This window comes from Typopeltis vanoorti, chromosome 12 (assembly GCF_054136105.1).
Source record: "Typopeltis vanoorti isolate ZY-2024b chromosome 12, IOZ_Tvanoo_1.0, whole genome shotgun sequence".
Lineage (NCBI taxonomy): Eukaryota > Metazoa > Arthropoda > Arachnida > Uropygi > Thelyphonidae > Typopeltis > Typopeltis vanoorti.
Genome location: NC_143560.1, coordinates 126,503,255 through 126,524,319, shown reverse-complemented (window position 1 = coordinate 126,524,319; position 21,065 = coordinate 126,503,255). Strand labels below are relative to the sequence as shown.

The window sequence follows — 21,065 nt, the reverse complement described above, 5'->3', positions numbered from 1 at the left end:
TATACAGTGGTGTACTTGGATTTTGCAAAGGCTTTTGATTAGACTGCCACATGACAAGCTCTTAAATAAATTGAAACAGATGGGATTGGATTACAGACTTCTGTGTTGGATCAGTGACTGGCTGTCAGATAGGTATCAGAAAGTTGTATACAGGGATGCAGTATCTCGAAAGAGAAAGATCACCAGTGGTGTGCCGCAGGGGTTAGTTTTGGGTCCATTGTTGTTCAGTTTGTATGTTAATGATATTGGGTTGCATTTAACTAGTGATATCCAGCTGTTTGCGGATGATGCAAAACTGGGAGAGCAATAAACAGTCAGGCTGATGTTAATGCCTTACAAGAGAACTTGAATAGATTGCATGAATGGGCAGGTAAGTAGAACTGTCAGTTCAATGTTGCCAAGTGTAAGGTTTTGAGATTTGGTAAGCAACGATGGGATGCAAATTATACACTGGGTGGGGAAACTTTAACAGAAGTAGAGGAGATGAGAGATCTAGGAGTGATGGTGGACAAGGACCTGAAATTCAGTGGCCACATTGCACAAGTTGTGAAGACATCACATGGAATAATGGCAATGATGCCGAGAACCCTGACTTGCAGAAATAGAGAGGTTATGATTCCATTGTATAAGGCCTTGATCAGGCCTCATATGGATTATTGTGCACAGATTTGGTCGCCGGTTTTTTATGGTGGCGAGGATATGTTGGAAAGGATACAGAGAATATTCACAAAGGTAGTCTGTGATCTTTGGAATGTGGAGTACGAGGACAAATTGAGAGAATATAAGTTGCAGAGCCTCGTGAATAGGAGCAAGAGGGGGGATATGATTGAGACATAAGCTGGTCAGGGGTTGTTATCAGGTAAACATGGAAGAGATTTTTCATAGAATGGGAGAGGGGAGTAGAACAAGAGGCCATTGCTGGAAACTGTATAAGGAGGGTGTGAGCAAAGGAGTGAGAAGCAGGTTCTTTGCATGGAGGGTGGTTGGTGAGTGGAATGCATTGCCTGAGTGTGTTGTGGATGTGGACACATTGAATCAGTTTAAGATGCGGTTGGATGAGCATTGTATGCAATAGTAAGTACCTCCCACGATGAGTCTCTGACTCCATGGAGGTCAAATGTTGATAATAATACTTCATTTGGTACAGCATGCTATAGTCAACTTTTAATTGCACCTTGGAGAAGATGTAATATTCTAAAACATTCAAAGTTGTATAAGATAATCTTTGGTTGTGGGATGTTGATTATAGTAACTAATTACAGCACACTGCTTGTAAAATTTTATAAATTCATTGGAGAAGTTCCTGTGAGTTGTTTTTTTAAATACTCTCGTATATAGAAACCTGTTTTTATGAAGATATTTTATGTTTTTCCATTGAGTCTTTTGTGGCTGGTGTCAGTATAATAATTTGTTGCAGTGTCTGATTTTCTCTGCTGTAGAAGATTTGAGTAAACTTCATGGTGAATTTTGCTCCTTTGCCTCTTTCTCCAAAATATTATTGTACGGTATCTCCATGGAGTTCAGAGACTAGTGTGAGTCTCCCGTGATGAATGTTTATACACACAAAACCTATTATACCTCTCCTTAAACCCATTCACTGTCAGTGTGCTCAACTAATTCTGGCAATTCATCCACTCATTCACCACTCTCCACACAAAAATTCTAGTCCTCACACCCTTACTATTCCCACTCTTACACAACGTCCAAGAATGATCCCTAGTTCTCTATCTTCTACTTCTTTTTCTAGACTTTTTTATAACCCGAAATTTGCCTCTGTCTTTTTCTGTTGAACACTTCCAAATGAATAAGTTTTCCAACCATCTCCATTAGGTCATCCTTTCATCTTCTCTCTGGTCATCCAGGCATTTGTCTTTTTTCATATGAATGCAACTGGGTGATTTTTTTTTTGTCCAATATGTCCTGCCCATCTCCATTTTAATTTTAAAATCTCTTCCCCTGTGTCTAAACACTTTTGTTTCTTTTCTTATATCCTCATTCCTTATTTTGTCTTGCACTTTGATGCTTAGCATAACTCTCTCTCCATTCTCAGTTCTCCCATCATATATTGAAATATTTGTCATATACTGAAAAATTTTCATTTTGCATAATTTTATAAAAAAAACCTTTAATATCTTATAAGTTTGTCATGTCCCCCTCCTTTTTTTTTTTTTCTTTCAGCCTCTTAACTACTTTGTAACCCACATACCTTCAATCTATCCTCATAGGAGCATTCCATAGACGTATAACTAACTTCGTCATTTGTCTCTGAATCTTCTCTACCACCTCTTGATTTCCAAGAAACTCCAGATGATCAAATGTGTGCACAGTAGTCTAGATGCAGCCCAATCACAGCCTTATAAATATCGATAATAACCACCCTATCTTTATTTATTGGATATTTTTCAACATCCAAGTAATCCTTTTAGTTATATTACCAGCTCTTTTGCAATATGTCCTCTTTGCTCTGTCACCATTATCCCAAAGTCTGTAGCTTCATTAACTACATGCAATCTAGTACTGTCAATGTGATACACTGTATGTAACCTTTTCAACCCAAATTGCATAACCTTACATTTGTCAACATTAAATTAACATTCATTATCCTTTGCTCACAGTGCCAATTTATTTAAATCATTCTGCAGGATATCTACATCGCCTTTATCAACTATTGCCCTCTCCAATTTTACATCATCAGCAAATAACTGAATATCTTCCTCTTAAATCTTTCCCTATATCATTAATATAGAAATTAAAGAGTAGTGGCCCTAGTACAGAATCCTGACACAATCTACTAGTTACTCTCATTCTTCTAGATTTGACTCCACCATATACTCCTCTCTGGTGTTTATCTGTCAGCCACCCTCACCATCCACACTACTAGCTTTATATCCATTCCAGTTTGTTCCAACTTTTGTAATAGTTTTCCATGCAGTATTGTCAAATGCCTTTGCAAAGTCCAGAAGTATCATAGTATATCCATTTCCCTTATCTAATTCTGCTGTCATTCTATTATGAAATGTGCATAAATTACTAAAGCAGAACCTTCCTTTTACAAAGTCATGCTCCCCACCATAGAGTATCATATTCCTATCCACCCACTGCAACATTTTATCTTTAATCAATTTTTCTAAATACTTTAACAGTAACTCCTGATATATTAATTTGTGTGTGGTTTGCTACATCTGTCTTGAGCCACTTATATGTAATGGAACTATTTTACCTTCTTTCCACTCCTTGGAACTTTGCCGAGCTTAGACTTGAACCAATTCATCACAGGCAATGCCAAATTCACGTAGTAAACATGCCAGCATGCCATCTAATCCTACTGCTGTATTCACATTGATATTTTTCAATATGCGGAGCATCTTCTGTTCATCTACTTAAATTCTGACATCACTGTCACATCAGCAACTACAAAATCTCCACCTGGATGTGATATGTCTTTGCAAAGTGATCACTTAGCAACTCAACTATTTCTTTCACTCTAACATCTTCTTACCATCACCATTAATTAAATCATCCATAGTTATTTTTCCTCTTAATTGCTACATAATGAAAAAATAAATAAATAAAAACTCATTTGGATTTACTTTGGCCTGCTTAGCAAATTTTATCTCATAATCTGATTTAGCTTTTCTTACATTACCAGTCACCCTTCTTGCTTGCACTTTGTACTTCTCATGAGTATGCTGATAACCTTTTCTCTATATTCCCTACATAATGTTTTCTTTTTTTGGCAGCTCTTGCTTTATATTTCTGCTCATCCACTTAATCTCCAATTGGTTTACCCTTACAACCTTAGGTATGCAGTCTGATGCTGCTTCTCTCAAACAGTCCCTAACCTCTTCCCATGCACTGTTGCCATTTATTCCTTCTAGCTTCTCAAGCTGTTGATATCCTGCATGGTGATTTAAATAAATTGGCATTGCAGACAAAGGATAATGATTGTTAATTTAATGTTGCAAAATGTAAGGTTACATACTGTGTGTCACATTGATGGTACTGAACTGCAGGAAATTGTTGAGGTTGGGAACTTTGTAGACGGTTCAGAAAGCATATTGCAAAAGTTGGGTAAAACAGCTCAAAGGATTAGTTGGTTGTTGAAAAACACTAACAAGTAAAGATAGGGAGGTTATTATCCCTCTTTATAAGGCTATTATTTGGCAACATCTTGAGTGCTGGTTAGTTTGATCACCTTGGGGGATTTGGAGGTTGGTAGAGAGAGAGGATTCATTGACAAGTGACCAAGCTAGTGACTGGTCTGTGGAATGCTTCCTAAGAGGATAGGTTGAAGGTGTGTGGGTTACAAAGTTTAGTTGATAGGCATAAAAGAGGGGGGGACATGACAGAAACTTATGAATATTAAGGTGGTTTTATAAAATTGATGCAAAAGAAATTTTTCAATATGTGGCAAGTAGTCAAAGAACTGGTGATTATCCATGGAAGTTGTATAAGAATGCTTACACAACTTCCATGTTTGTGTGAGCACTCTTACACAAACATTAGCTTTTTTGCATGGAGAGTAGTGAATAAGCAGAATGGATTACAGAATTAGTTGTGTAATGCCTGACAGTAAATGGGTTTAAGGAGAAGTATGATAGGTTTTGTGTATAAAAGTTAGTTTGGGTCTCTCACAATGAGTGTCTGGACTCCCTGGAGGTACCATATAACACTACTACTGCTACTATTAATATTCCTCTGAATAAATTCCAAGTCATAACCATAAAATGTTGACTTAAAATAATTCATAATTATCTAACCTCGGCATGAATGTGATAATGTATTTATATAATTTCTAAATATATTATAATATTTATAATATATTTATAAATATATTATAAATATTATAATTGATCTGGCAATTGTGAACTCGTTTTTCTTCAAGAGGGAAGAACATTTGATAACATTTAGAAGTGGTAACAACAGCTCACAAATTGACTACATTTTGACTAGAAGAAAACATCTTAAGGTTGTGACAAATTGTAAAGTAATTCCAACAGATCAAGTAGTACAACAACACCGACTGCTGTGCGCAGACTTTAAAATAAGATCGAAGATAAGAACTTCTGGTTGCCATGGGATGAAGACAATTAAGTGGTTTCGCTTAAAAGAGGAGAGTGTGAGGAATCATTTTAGGGAGAGAGTGTTAGAGAGGATTTCGGATGGACTGGAAAGTGTACAAGATTGGTGGAAACATAATTCAAAAGTAATCCTGAGCTGTGCAATCGAGGTGCTTGGTGAGACATCTGGAAAGATTAGAGAGCAGAAGGAGGGTTGGTGGTGGAATAATGATGTACAAGTGGCAGTGACAGCTAAGAGGAAGGCAAAGCAGAAGTGGGATGAGTCAAGAATGGAAGAGGACAGAGAGGTGTACAAAGAGAGAAAGCAAGAAGCCAAGAGACTTGTGGCACAGGCGAAGGCCATGGCATATCAAGATCTGTATGATCAATTAGAAACAAAGGAAGGACAGAGAAAAATTTACCAACTAGCAAAATGTAGAAATAAAGCAGCTAAGGACATCTTACATGTGAGGCAGATCAAAGATGCTGAAGGAAGAGTATTATGGAGGGATGTGGACATAAGAAACAGATGGAAAATATACTTTGAGGGACTTTTGAATGAGGAAAATGCAAGGACTCACAGAGGGGGATGGTGCAGAACAGCAGTAGAATGGAAGTGACGGAGGCCATGAAGAGGATGAGGAATGGAAAAGCGGTGGGCCCCGACAGAATTCCAGTGGAGGCATGGAAGGCACTGGGGGAAGAGGGAATTGACCTACTGTGGGACCTGTTCATGAAAGTTTGCCAACAGGAAAATATACCCGAGGAATGGAGGGAGAGTACTCTTGTTCACATCTACAAGGGTAAAGGGGATGCACAAGACTGTAAAAATTACAGAGGAATAAGGTTGATATCCCAAACACAATGAAGATCCTAGAAAGGGTTTTTGATGGTAGATTGAGGGAGGAGGTGGAGATTGCAAAGGAACAATTTGGCTTCATACCTGGTAGATCAACAACAGATGCTATCTTTGGGTTACGACAGATGATGGAAAAATATCGAGAGAAACAAAGGGAGCTACATCTGGTATTTATTGATCTGGAGAAAGCATACAATAGAGTGCCAAGGCAAGAAGTCTGGAGGTGTCTGAGGGAGAAGAAGGTGCCGGAGAAATATATCAGGTTAGTGCGGGAAATGTACAGAAATGTGAAGACAAGTGTTCGGACCTGTTTGGGACAGACAGAAAGTTTTCAAGTAACAGTTGGCTTGCATCAAGGGTCAGCATTAAGTCCGTTTCTGTTTAATATTGTGATGGAGGTGGTAACAGAGGAGGTGAGAGAAGATGCACCTTGGACAATGTTGTATGCAGATGACATCTTGCTGTGTGTAGATTCAAGAGAAGCGGAAACTAAACTGGAAAGATGGAGAAAAGTACTGGAAGAGAGAGGTATGAGACTGAGCAGAAGTAAGACAGAGTATATGTGTTGCGCAGTGGCCAGGAGACAGAGCTGGAAGAAATGTTATCAGGAAGGTGAGAGACTTTAGATACTTAGGTTCAACAGTGGAAGAAGATGGAGGAGCTGAGAAGGAAGTGGGATGCAGGATACAAGCGGGTTGGAGGAACTGGAGGGAGATGGCTGGAGTGTTATGCAATAAGAGGGTGCCGATCAATCTGAAAGGCAAAATTTATAGGACAGTAGTGAGGCCAGCTATGACATATGCTATAGAAACTGTGGCCCTGAGGAAAAATAACATCAGCAGGATGGAAGTAGCAGAGATGAGAATGCTTAGGTGGATGTGCGGTGTGACCAGAAAGGATCATCTGAGAAATGACTATGTCAGGGGGAACAGTGAAGTTACGAACTTAGGAGTGAAAATACATTAGGCAAGGTTGAGATGGTTTGGTCATGTGATGAGGAGGGAGGACGAATATGTGGTAAGAAGGGTTATGCAGATGGATGTGAAAGGAATGTGGAAGCGTGGGCGGCCAAAGAAGAGATGGAGGGAGCTGGTAGAAGAGGACTTGAAGATGAACTTGGATGTGGTGACAGCCCAAGACAGGAAGGTGTGGAGGAGACTCATAACAAACAGTGACCCCACTTAAGTGGGAGAAGCTGTAGAAGAAGATTATAAATATTATAATATATTTATTATATTATAATATAATAAATATATTATTTATTTATAATTATTTATATTTATAATTATAATAAATTATTATTATAATAACAATTCAGTTTTTGTATATAAAAGTATCCTGTGGAATATAGGGAACTATGCAGAAGTGTTTTGGTAGTGTCTGACTTTTGACCTTGATAATGAGATGAAGAAATTTCGATATAATTGGCAAAATTATATCCAGGATAATCTAGTTAGGACCATCTAGTTATCTGATCATTACTCTTTTTCTTTAAATGCAGTTTACTTGGGAAATACTGTTTTCAGAGCAAATTGGATCCTAGAATGAATAAGGTTAATTTTGGTAAGAAAAGCATTCATATGATAGTCTGTGTAAGATGATTTCTATATGACAGGTATGTTATCAACACTGCAAAGTCATGGTGGGAGAGGTTTAAGTGTTTCCCATCTATCAAAGGTTGTCAACCTGTATTACATTATTTGGTTGAGGGGAGCTAATATTTTATTATTTTTTTTTACATAATCTGTAACATAGTTCTCCCCCCCACTTAAATGTAGTTTAATTACTTAGCTGGTTGTGATCTAAAACTTCTGAAATGAATGACATAAAAGAATAAAATATATGCATCAAGTTGAAATAGCCATCAGCATAAAAAGCTCATAAGCCATCTCTACCATTTCCAAAGAAAGTTCAGTAGGTTTTTAGTCAAACATCAAGAACATGATGTGTATGTGTGAAAGAGAGAAAGTGAGGGTGAAAGAGTGAGCTGTTTGTTCTTGAAGCCCAAACTGTCAACTAGTAGTAGTATTACAGAGAGTTATAGAACTTGCCACAACTCCCGTTTGTTCTTCCCAGTCCTGTTTCAGTTCTCGGACGACACATGGCAATTTTTGAAACAGAGTGGCTTTAGAACTCAATCTTGGCCTGGTGTAGACAGTGGTTTTCTTCATGTTCCCTTCTTCCTTTCAGCAGATCCAGTTTCCTTCACTTTCAACAGCAGCTGTACCACAGTAGGTTGACTACAGGATACCCTTTTAGCTATTTCAAGAGAGGAATAGCTTTCTCTATTTCAAAGCTTGAATCACACTTTTTCTGTGAGTGTTAACTGCACGTAACTAGCCATAGCGATCTCAGCACAAAAATGCAAAAACTAGCTGTTGCTGTCTATTTATAGCATAAAAAATTCTGACTCAGTAGTAACACTATTATGTTATACAGAAACTTGTGATGATGCATTACAATGAAATATTTAATGATAAACCAATGAAAATGGCCATTTAACTACTAAAAACTAGATTTATTTAAGATGATTTGGTTTCTGTGTGTGTGTGTGTGTGTGTGTGTGTGTGTGTGTGTGTGTGTGTGTGTGTGTGTGTGTGTGTGTGTGTGTGTGTGTTGGCCTGATTAGCCAGCAAATCTGACAGAGAAACAGTAGCTAGATTATTCACCACATTAGCTGGAAAGCCTCCTGACACATTCCTATCTTCACTTCTATGTGCTATCTTATGGCTGGGCTTTGCTGCTATCCTCAAATGGAGGAGGTGCTTGTACCCTAATGTAAATTAGAGCATTAGGGCATTGTGCCATACATTAGGGCAAAAGCACTTCCTCCATTTGAGGGTACAGCAGTAAAGTTTGGCCATAAGATAGCACATAGGAGTGAATATGATGGCATTGTGACCTACACTGCCTGTATGCAGAGATGGGAAAGGGCAAAAACTACAGATGCAACCCTGGAGACAAAATATGACAACAGCCGCTTTGTGATTCCAATAAGAAAGACAGTGGTGCATCACTGTGATGATGAAAGTCATATAAATACCTAGAGTTCTAGCTGCCATTTACTCCAGCTAAGGAAGATATGCTTATAAAGTAGCAAGCAATATACTTACCAAAGCCAGGAAAAGCTATAGTGTACATATCAGTCTATTAATGGTACATTAAAAACATTAATTGCCAATCATTTTGTGGCAAAACACTAGCATTGCAATGAGAAATGAAGATGGACAGTGTCCATCTTCATTTCTCAGTGTCAATCTCTTTTGCACTTATGAATATAGTAGCATTGAATAGCCAAATTTTTTTGCAGACATGGAAATCCTTAGACATCTATAAAATAATTGGCAATATCTCTGATGACCTAGCTTATAAAACAGTGGTCAGCTTTCAACTTCACCAGTCACCATGTCAAAACCAAAAAACAAGAGTGGCTGGATCATACAAAAATTTTGCTTAATGTTCCTAAATCTTGCCAAATATTTCATTCTTGTGTTTCACAAAATGAAATCTTATCATAATTGTAAGTTATACTTATTTTCTAAATAAGTACAGTTCAAGTTTTGTATGGCACTTAGAGTTCTTTGTATCTTGTGCTAGTAGCATTTTTTTTTATATCACATTTAATTCCTTACCATAAATCTAGAAAAATAAATGACATTTGTATAAACTATATTTCTCCATTATAAGGTAGCTTATACAAATGTAAGAGTTATACAAACTTTTAGAAACAAACTTTGCTGCTAGATCTGTGAGTCATGGTGCTGCTGTTTGTATTTCAGTAAGGGGGTGCCAGCTAAAGGAGAGCACGATAGTCATCATATGGATCATTATAGCCTTTTCTTACAATAAGTCATAGTACTGTTTAGGTATCACAGTCAGTTCTCAGTCTAGTGAGTTCCTCTGAGCTTAAGAATTATTCTAGTAGAATGTTTGTTATAGTGTAATTCCTTTAGCATTGATCTTACGGCACTCTCACCAGGAATTTTCTTGATTATAATTTCAGTATAACCAAGTTTGTCATAGTAGCAAGTGACTGTAATGTTAATAATTTATTTGAAATTTAAGTTAAATTTTAACAATAGCCACAACAACTGTTAGATGTTTTAGTAACCTCATTTCAGGAAGATTTTTTTCTTAAAAAAGTTTGCTTATTGTTTTTTTTAAATTTTTTTTAAATGTTTTATTTTATTTTTTATGTATATTTTTAGAGTTTTCTTCCATTCCAGTCAGTTTACTGTACAGCTTTAGATCAAGATATGGAAAATGCACGAACCAATTTAGCAACATGTAGTTTGCTACAGAGCCACAAATTCATTGAAGTAAGCTCAACAGTACAAATAATACATATTTAGGTAAATTTTGCATAAATGAAATAAACTTTGTTTTTAGAGAAACTTGTGCCATAGTTCTATACAATATATACACAAAAGCACAAGGTAAAAGTATTATTTATTAAATGTACTGCCATATATTTCAGTCTGAAATTAACAGACCATTGTCAGTGGCTTAAAAAAACAGCTGTTACAAGGTAGAATGCAAACAGTTGATTTATTATTATTATTATTATATCACACCTCCAGGGAGTCCAAAGACTCATCGAGGGAGGGCATCAACTCTTTGTCTCACTACTCCACCAACATCATCTACTGCAGACTACCACCACTAGTGCTTTCACAGACAATCACAAACATCCATGCCCACGACGGGATTCGAACCCACAGCCTTTTGGCTGGAGAGCAGATACACTAACCACTCGGCCAACCAGGCCGACAATAAATTTAACTTAAATTTATTCAAAATAGAATGAGCCTGATGCTAAAATCATCAATAGCACTATGCTTTAACTGAAGAAAAGGTTAATCATAACAGTGAAAAATTAAACTGCACATATATATATATATATTTTTATGAAAAAAATTGAATGACTAGAACCGAGATTTAATTAAAAAGGTTTTAATATAAACACACTACTAGTTTCGGCCTGTAACAGCCTTCTTCAGGTGACATTATAAAAGAAAAAACACTAAACATTGAGGGTTAAAAGACTATGAACATCATAGACAGTCTTTATACATAATTAGCATTAAAACGTTGTAGTTGTATTTGAAGCTGTTCTTTCATTTGTTGCATTGTTGGGAGAGTGCGTGCTTGCTGCATCACGTGAACGCCAGTACATGATTACAGCTGAATGACTATCCGGGAGGTTGTAGCTTAAGTTGTTATTTAGATGAACAGGATTGAAGATGATTTCTCTCGATTCCACAATTTTTCTCCCTATTTCGTCACTGCAACGGAAGATGTTTGTAGATTTTTCCCAGCAGACTTTGTGACTTTGGTTATTATCATTAGGATTAGCCGAGAAGAGGATATGACTTGATAATGCACTTGCTCGCTGTCTCTTGTAAGTAATGTCTCTCATGTGTTCTTCCATACGCATTTCGACAGATTTGTCTGTCTGCCCGAAATAAGGAATATCGCAGTCACATAATATTTTATATACGCCAGGGTATTTGAGTTGATGATGACAAGGTTTTGGGTGGCTAATTAAGGAACGGATCTTTGGAAGTGGAGTGAACAAGGTTCTGATATTGTATTTTTTTAGAACTTTTGCTAATTTAGGTGAAACAGTACTTATGTAAGGAATAGATATATTGCTTTTGAATCTATTTGTTTCTTCTGAGTGATGTCTGGGAGGATTAAGAAGGAATTTGTTAATGATTTTCTTGGAATATCCATTAACTTCGAAAGAAGTTTTCAGATGGTTTATTTCTGTAAGCAGTTCATTTGGATCATCAAGAAGAGAACGGGCTCTATGTCCCAAGGTGGAAATTATTCCAAGCTTATGAGGAGGGAAATGATGGGATTGACTGTGCAGATATCTGTTGGTATGTGTGGGTTTTCTATATATCGATATTTTTAGTTTACCAGCAGAAGAGCGAGTCAGTTTGACATCAAGAAAAGGCAAGGAATTATCCGTTTCAAGCTCAGCAGTAAACTTAATACTTTGATGTCGGCTATTGAGATGTTCGAGGAAAACCATAAGGGATTCATGTCCATGGCTCCAAACAATGAAGACATCATCCACATAACGTTTCCAAACTTTAGGTGTTAAAATAAAGGAAGAGATAGCCTTGGTTTCAAAATCTTCTAAGTAAATATTTGCAAGAACAGGAGATAAAGGATTACCCATAGCCAGTCCATGATTTTGTTTGTAAATATTATCTTGAAATTTGAAGTAACCGGACCTGATGCAATGTGTAAGCAAGGCTAACATTTTTTTGGATAACTTGTCCTTGAGTAATGTTAGGACTTCATCTGTTGGGACATTAGTGAACAAAGAAGTTATGTCCAAGCTAGCCATGATGTCATTTTCATCAACTGTAATATCCTTGATGTATGTAACAAATTCTGTAGTGTTCTTGATAAAGGAAGGTGATTTCCCTGAAAAACTTTTGAGGTATTTGGCAAGGTATTTTGAAAGATTGTATGTAGGAGAATCGATACCTTCTACAATTGGGCGTAATGGGGTGTTCTCTTTATGGATTTTAGGAACACCATATATGCGAGGAATTAACGGATGGAGAGAGCGAAGAGATAAACGGACGTTTCGGGATAATTCAGTTGTTGTTTTTAATAAGTTGTTTGTACGATTTTGAAGTTCACGAGTTGGATCTCTCTCAAGTATTGAGTAGGTATCATTATGTAGTAAATCAATCATTTTATTCTTGTAATCTTCGGAGTTCATGATGACTGTTGCATTTCCTTTATCTGCAGGGAGGATGATTATATCTCTGTTGTTTTTTAAACTTTTAATAGCTTTGCGTTCAGTTGAAGTAATGTTGTCTGCAGGTGGTTTTGCGTTATTGATAATAAAGATTGATTCAATACGTAGAAGGTTTGCATCTTGTGGAGGGAGAAAAGAAGCAGCTCTTTCTATTTTTGTAAGTAGTGTTTCCTTTGGTATTAATTTTGGTGAAGGAATGAAGTTTAGACCTTTACTAAGGATGCTTTGTTCTACATCTGAAAGTATATAGGAGGATTTGTTGATAACGACTTTATTCCTCGCATATATGGTGTTCCTAAAATCCATAAAGAGAACACCCCATTACGCCCAATTGTAGAAGGTATCGATTCTCCTACATACAATCTTTCAAAATACCTTGCCAAATACCTCAAAAGTTTTTCAGGGAAATCACCTTCCTTTATCAAGAACACTACAGAATTTGTTACATACATCAAGGATATTACAGTTGATGAAAATGACATCATGGCTAGCTTGGACATAACTTCTTTGTTCACTAATGTCCCAACAGATGAAGTCCTAACATTACTCAAGGACAAGTTATCCAAAAAAATGTTAGCCTTGCTTACACATTGCATCAGGTCCGGTTACTTCAAATTTCAAGATAATATTTACAAACAAAATCATGGACTGGCTATGGGTAATCCTTTATCTCCTGTTCTTGCAAATATTTACTTAGAAGATTTTGAAACCAAGGCTATCTCTTCCTTTATTTTAACACCTAAAGTTTGGAAACGTTATGTGGATGATGTCTTCATTGTTTGGAGCCATGGACATGAATCCCTTATGGTTTTCCTCGAACATCTCAATAGCCGACATCAAAGTATTAAGTTTACTGCTGAGCTTGAAACGGATAATTCCTTGCCTTTTCTTGATGTCAAACTGACTCGCTCTTCTGCTGGTAAACTAAAAATATCGATATATAGAAAACCCACACATACCAACAGATATCTGCACAGTCAATCCCATCATTTCCCTCCTCATAAGCTTTGAATAATTTCCACCTTGGGACATAGAGCCCGTTCTCTTCTTGATGATCCAAATGAACTGCTTACAGAAATAAACCATCTGAAAACTTCTTTCGAAGTTAATGGATATTCCAAGAAAATCATTAACAAATTCCTTCTTAATCCTCCCAGACATCACTCAGAAGAAACAAATAGATTCAAAAGCAATATATCTATTCCTTACATAAGTACTGTTTCACCTAAATTAGCAAAAGTTCTAAAAAAATACAATATCAGAACCTTGTTCACTCCACTTCCAAAGATCCGTTCCTTAATTAGCCACCCAAAACCTTGTCATCATCAACTCAAATACCCTGGCGTATATAAAATATTATGTGACTGCGATATTCCTTATTTCGGGCAGACAGACAAATCTGTCGAAATGCGTATGGAAGAACACATGAGAGACATTACTTACAAGAGACAGCGAGCAAGTGCATTATCAAGTCATATCCTCTTCTCGGCTAATCCTAATGATAATAACCAAAGTCACAAAGTCTGCTGGGAAAAATCTACAAACATCTTCCGTTGCAGTGACGAAATAGGGAGAAAAATTGTGGAATCGAGAGAAATCATCTTCAATCCTGTTCATCTAAATAACAACTTAAGCTACAACCTCCCGGATAGTCATTCAGCTGTAATCATGTACTGGCGTTCACGTGATGCAGCAAGCACGCACTCTCCCAACAATGCAACAAATGAAAGAACAGCTTCAAATACAACTACAACGTTTTAATGCTAATTATGTATAAAGACTGTCTATGATGTTCATAGTCTTTTAACCCTCAATGTTTAGTGTTTTTTCTTTTATAATGTCACCTGAAGAAGGCTGTTACAGGCCGAAACTAGTAGTGTGTTTATATTAAAACCTTTTTAATTAAATCTCGGTTCTAGTCATTCAATTTTTTTCATAAAACTATGTATGTTAACCGAGTCAATGATCATTCTGTCATATATATATATATATATATATATATATATATATATATTTAGCCGAATATTTAGAAACCACAAGAGTTTCATGCCAAATATAGAAACTTTTATGGTTTTTATATTCGGTATAAAACTCTTATGGTTTCTATATATTTGTCTTTGAAATAATGTTGAATTCAATATCCACTTAATTTTTATAATTTTGCATCGCCAAAGTGAAGCCTCTTGGCTCTTTATTTCAGTGTGTGTGTGTGTAACTTATAATATCATGCTCAACAGATCATCAGATAGATGTAGTAGCTAGTTGGTTTCTTAAAACTTTGTCTTTATAAAATACCATTCTTGGTTCAATAGTAATTGAAAAAAAAAAAAATTAATGATGTGTTATTCTAAGCAAACTTTAGAATAACATATTTTTGATAAGAATAGGCAGCCATTCCAATTCAAGTCAGGGTGGTGAAGATAGGTTTCAGCACTCTTCTTAAATAAGATTTAAATTTGTACCGACATCTATGTAGAAGGCCATTTCAGACCAAAGAATGTTGTGGTCTGTCTCTATTCCACATTGAGCTAATCCAGATTTATCAGATTTTTTTTTTGGAAAATATGTGATTGATGTTCTTGTATTCTTCTATCTTTTTTTTTTTTTTTTTTTTTTTTATAGATTCTTTTTTTCTCTTGAGCGTCCAGTTTGTCCAAAGTAGGAAAGATGGCAGTCATATGGAACTTGGTATATACCTGGAAGAGACGTAGGAGAGCATTTATCTTTAGAAGAGGGGAAAAACATTGAGAGTTTATTAATAGAAATAAAAGTTGCCATTAAATCATATTTTTTCAGAATTCTTGAAATTGGTTCTGAAATGCCAGAGATGTATGGGATTGGAACTCGATATATTAATTTCTTTAGAAATATGAATTTTGATTTTTTTTTGATTTTTTTAATATGATTTTGAAAATCATTAATTCCTTGTTATTTGGGTTAGGTTTCTAATAGTCAAACAGATATTGTGTAATCCTTTCTGAGAAGCCAGAATTTCATATATTGTTTGATATTTGAGAATTCCTCTTGTAAATAATGAGGAGTTGAACAATCAGTCTTAGCTCGATGAATTAAACAGTTTATGATTCCTGTATTTTGAGAAGTTTGATATGCAGATTATTGAAGAATATGATGTTAAATTACCTGATGGTGAGTGGATGAGAAGAATGTCTAGAAACCATAATTTATTTTCTCTCAACTTTCATAGTGAATTTTATAAGGATGTAAAGTATTTATAGTAGCTAAAAATGTTGATAAGGTATCTATATTGTGAGGTCACACTACAAAAATGTTGTCTATATATCTAACCCAAAATGAAGGTTGAAGGCATATAGATGAAAAAAGGATGTCTTCTAAATGCTCTAAATAAAAGTTGGTCAGAGCAGGGTGGAGTAGACTTCCCCATGGCAGTTCCTTCTACTTGGTTGTAGAAGTTGTTTTGACAAACAATGTAACCAGAATGCTTCACTATTTCTACAAGATATAGAACAATTTTCTATATCTTGTGGAAATATTTCAGAAAGTAGTTGTAAAGTCTCTTTGAGAGATACAAATGTATGATTAACCTTTTCTTCAGTTGAAACATAGTGGTATTTAACATCACATGGCTCATTCTATTCGAATAAATCAGTTGTTTGCATTTTACCTGTAACAACTGTTTTTTAAGCCACTGATGATGGTCTGTTAATTTCAGACTGAAATATATAACAGTATATTTAATAAATAGTATTTTTACATTGTGTTTTGTGTATTTATATATATATTTTATAGAAATAATCTTTGTTCTCAAATGCAAGTTGTCATTTTTTGGTTGATTGAAAATATGGTCAGTTAGCATGGATCTTGCTTTAGGATCAACGATAGATAATGGGAGGGAACCTCCACAAAGTGGTGAGGAATGCATGCAATCCAACCAGTGTCTGTTACCTATTGTCCAGTCCTTGCCTTCTTATGGTGTGCTCCGTTATTAAGTATCCACCTAGATACTCCATATTCTGTTCCGTATTGGCTTAAGCCTGAAATAAATATGATAATACAAGATAAATGTCATGCCAGCAGGAATGTGTGTGTGTGGTTAAACAAGACCCCCCCCACACACACACACGCTGTTTTTGTAAAGGAACCAGGATAAACAGTAAACATTTTTTTAATGAAATAAACCAAAACTCAATAGAATTTAAGAGAGCCACTATCAACATAAGAAGCATCAATGGAAAAGAAATTAAACTTTCATAAAAATTTAAAATAGGTACCATGTCAACTTAATTGGTGTTATCAAGAGGAAGAATAAAGCAGGTAAGATATTGCTAAATAATGTTATTTGACTCACTCCCACTATTGCAAACACTGCTGTTACAAACTCACTCACTGCAGTAAACTGTTGGGAAGTCCTGACCAGTTTCTCATAGGTAGAAAGTGTTATTCTAAAAGAAATTCACTACAGTAAACTGTTCACTAGAACAAACTATTTCTGAGATCTCTGTGAGTTTGTTATTAAGAGTTGACTGTATTCAAGAAGATGAAAAATGTGTATTTTACTGAAGGTTCTACTAGGGAATTAAAAACAGAGGAATTTTTTCAATTCATTAGAGAAGACAGCTGACATAAAAGAAAAAAAAAGTGGTGTTCTTGTTGAAGATTTTAGCAGCATAGTAGGAAATGAATCCCAGACATATAGCATTTCAATGTTCAGGGATGACCACTTTCTATCTCTTCTAGCCAAGTGCTTAAACATTTCCCCTGCATCAATCCTATAAAACCCTATAAGTAACTTAAATGTTTCTATCATATCTCCAATTTTTTGCCTATCAACCAACTTATCCACACACCCTCAATATGTCTTCATAGGGAACGTTCCACAGACCACTCATCTTGGTTGCTCGTCTCTGAATCCTTTCACAACTTCCTCATCCCCAAGAAACCCTCCTAAATCAGACCTGAGCACAATAATCTGTATATGGACATATTGAGGCCTTATAAAGAGGAATAACTTCCTTATCTCTACTTGTTAGTGTGCTTGTCAATAGAAGTAATTATTATTATTAAGAGACCTCTAGAGAGTCAGGGACTCAACAAGGCAGACAACATACTACACGCACCAGCTATCATACTTGTTCCTTGAATTCATTCATGCTGCTTGTACATACAACATCTAATAGCAATTCATTCCAATCATGCATAACTCTATGAGAGAAAAATCTAGATCTCACTCCCTTCTTAGCTAATCACTCTCATCTTCGAAGGATGCCCGCTTATCCTTTCACCACTCTCCATAAAAAGAAAAATTCCATCATCATCAACAAGATTATGGGTAACAGGGGTGCAGGATATTATGATAGTACTACATGAAAAACTTATATCTTTACTAACTTCCTATCGACAATTCTCCTTCAAATCAATGTGATATCTGTCACGACTCACATTATCACATCTTATATTTCTGTCTTCTAAGGCACCTTTGATTGTATCAATCTACGTATATCTTGGTCTTCCTCAGGGTCTTTTTCCTGCCAACCTGGCAAGAACTTGTTTTGCTGATCATTCCTCTCCCATTCTGTTTAAGTGACCTTGTTCAGGGAATCTTGCAGGCTTGTACTGGATTTATTTAAAAGTATACTTGTATACCACTACACATTCCTGGATGCTAACAATGTCAAGTTCTTTCCTAATTAATATATTGCTATCGATACCATCAGTTCATCTCCCTAATCTTTCTCATATCTGTGGTCACTAGTCTTTGGTCAAGTGTTTTATTTCTAACCCAGCTCTAGGATCCATAAGTCAAAATTAGTTTGAACACTGTCTTGTATACAACTAAATTAGAGTTTTGACTAATCTCTCTTATTCCGTATAAATTAATTCAGTTGACTTCGTACCATACTAGCTTTGTTGATTTTGTTGTATATTTTCACATTTAATTCACCATCTTCACTAAAAATTCTAACTAGCTGGAATAGTTTACTTAGACACAACTGCATCATGAATGGTTTACTTAGGCTCTCCATTCATGATGCAGTTGATATTTTCAATGTTTCTGCCTGTTTTCATTGTCTTTCTCTTGTTATTGTTAATTTTCATACCAAATTTCTGGACTACTGGACTAATCTCATAAAGAGCTGAGATTAATATCTCCAATTTTGATATCAGCTTTAATATCACTTTGCTTCATAATGTGATCCATATAGATAATGAATAACAGGATGTATAGGAAAATGATTTAATGTACATCCTTGTCTGACACCAGATTTAACATTAAACCATTTTCCTATACATCCTTCAATTCTAACTACTAACTTACAACTCGAATAAAGACAAAATAATGCTTGATATAATCTCTCTTATTCCGTATCAGAGAGATTATATGGGTTGTACCACACTGTAAACACAGAAGCAGGGCATTGGATCCTGGTGATTGATGATGGTCTGGAAGGACCATCATCAATCACCAGATAGTTAAAAAGCCTCAAGAGACTTAAGTGAAGAATACAGGAAGAAAAGCAAGATAAAAAATGAAAAGTGCCAGTGCCATCACTGGGAGGTCCCTTTCATTACAAATAGGTGTCCCACAAGGATGTGAAAGGGTTCATAGATGATTAACTAAGGGATTACTGGTCTCTGTAATGTTGAGCATGATGATATATTAAGGTAATGCAATTTGTAGAGTTTAGTGGATAAAATGGGGAGGGCATGATCGAGGCATGTACATTGGTAAGGGGTTATCACCAGATTAATGTGGATCAGCTTTTCCATAGAATGGCTGGAGACAGTGAGAGAACAAGAGGCCATCCCTGAAGACTGTAGGAAGGGGGTGAGGAGTAGTTTTTGTTGTTGTTGTGGAGAATGGTGGGTGGATTGCATTGCCTGAAAGTGTAGAGGATGTGAATTGAGACAGTGAATGCATTCAAGTCATGGTATGATGGGCTATGTATGATGGAGGTCCTCCCATGGTGAGTTGTTTGACTCCATGGAGGTTTGATGTGCATAAATTTACATGGCAGAAATACAGACAGTAAACAGCACAATGATGTTGCTAATAACTGTTACTATTCATGGTAATATTATCATGCTGGTTTAGCACATATGAGTATTTTGAGGAGATAAATGGAAGGTGATCACCATTTAGTTTTGAACAGAGTAAAATTGAATCTCATGCTGAAAAGGAAAAATATGTAAAATGCTTAAAAAAAAAAAATCAAAGTTTAGCAGCTTTCAGATGGGAACTATTGACTCAAATACACAACTATTATTTTTAAAAAAAAGCTTTTAAACAAGAAGAGACTGGGTGGCAGACTTGAAGTAAACACTGACTGATTCAACAGAGAGAGAGAGAGAGATACGTGGTGAAATTGTCTGCAAGGACAGAAAAATCAGACCTTTAAGGTGAACTCAAGAAAGAGGTAGTCAAGGAAAAGAAGAAAATATGTTGAAAGTTTTCCTTGCAAGTATGTCAGTGTGTACTCTGAGAGAATACACAGAAAAATGTAAGAAAGCAAAATAGTGTGTAAATGTAGCTAAATAGAAATTATGGGAAGACTGGATGAAGATGGTAAAATTTTCAAAATTATCAATAGTTTAGAAAAGAGGAAAGAGTACTGTAAAATTAATCAGAGATGATCACACTTTCATTGCCATTCCAAACAATGGGGGATGGCAATGCAAGTATGATAAGTCTCCCTGGATGTAGAAAAAAAGTCATTAAAAACTGGAATGTGAAATGGCAGCTGGACTGAGCAATATTTGACCAGATACATTCCAATACAAAGGTATAATATTTTATCTGGCTATACCGCATTGCAGAAGACCTAGTCAGAAGCTTGAATTCCAGATGACTGCAGAAGAGCTCTCTTTCTCTCATAATACTTACCTACAAAAAAGGAAAATAAAAGTGAATGTGAGAATTATAGAAGAATTTCCCTAATAAGCATTCCTAGTAAAATTTATGTATCATTCTTTAGAAGAGACTAAGAGAAACTTGAGAAAGAACAAGCTGGACTCAGCTGTCAAAGACCATATTTTTATTGTAAGGTGAATGGTTGAGAAATCATGGGATGTTGTGCATTTTGTAGATATGGAAAGTGCATAACAAGGCCATGAGAAAAAATTGCCCCAAAACACTAAGCAACATGATACAGAGCAGTGCAACTTATATGTAAGTTGTAAGTCAGCGTTAGAATTGAAGGAAGTATGTGAAGATGATTTGACATACAATCAGGTGTAAAACAAGGGTGCACACTATCTTCATTCTCATTCATCATCTATTTGGATCATATCAAAGGAAAGTAGCATTAAGCGCGGTATCAAACTTGGAGATATTCAGTTCTAGCCCCCTTTATTTTATGTAGATGATGTTATATTCCTAAATAAA

General features: G+C 35.8%; 1 protein-coding gene across 4 annotated transcripts in view; it reads left to right on the top strand.

Annotated features, from left to right (window-relative positions):
* LOC150101214 (rho GTPase-activating protein 45-like) overlaps positions 1–21,065 on the top strand; it is a 519,012-nt gene that overhangs the window by 231,194 nt on the left and 266,753 nt on the right. For all 4 annotated transcript variants that reach the window (XM_090401286.1, XM_090401287.1, XM_090401288.1 and 1 more), the window contains one exon: positions 10,128–10,238. In XM_090401286.1, the coding sequence (XP_090257412.1) occupies positions 10,128–10,238 (111 nt within the window). The remainder of the gene's footprint in view (positions 1–10,127; positions 10,239–21,065) is intronic.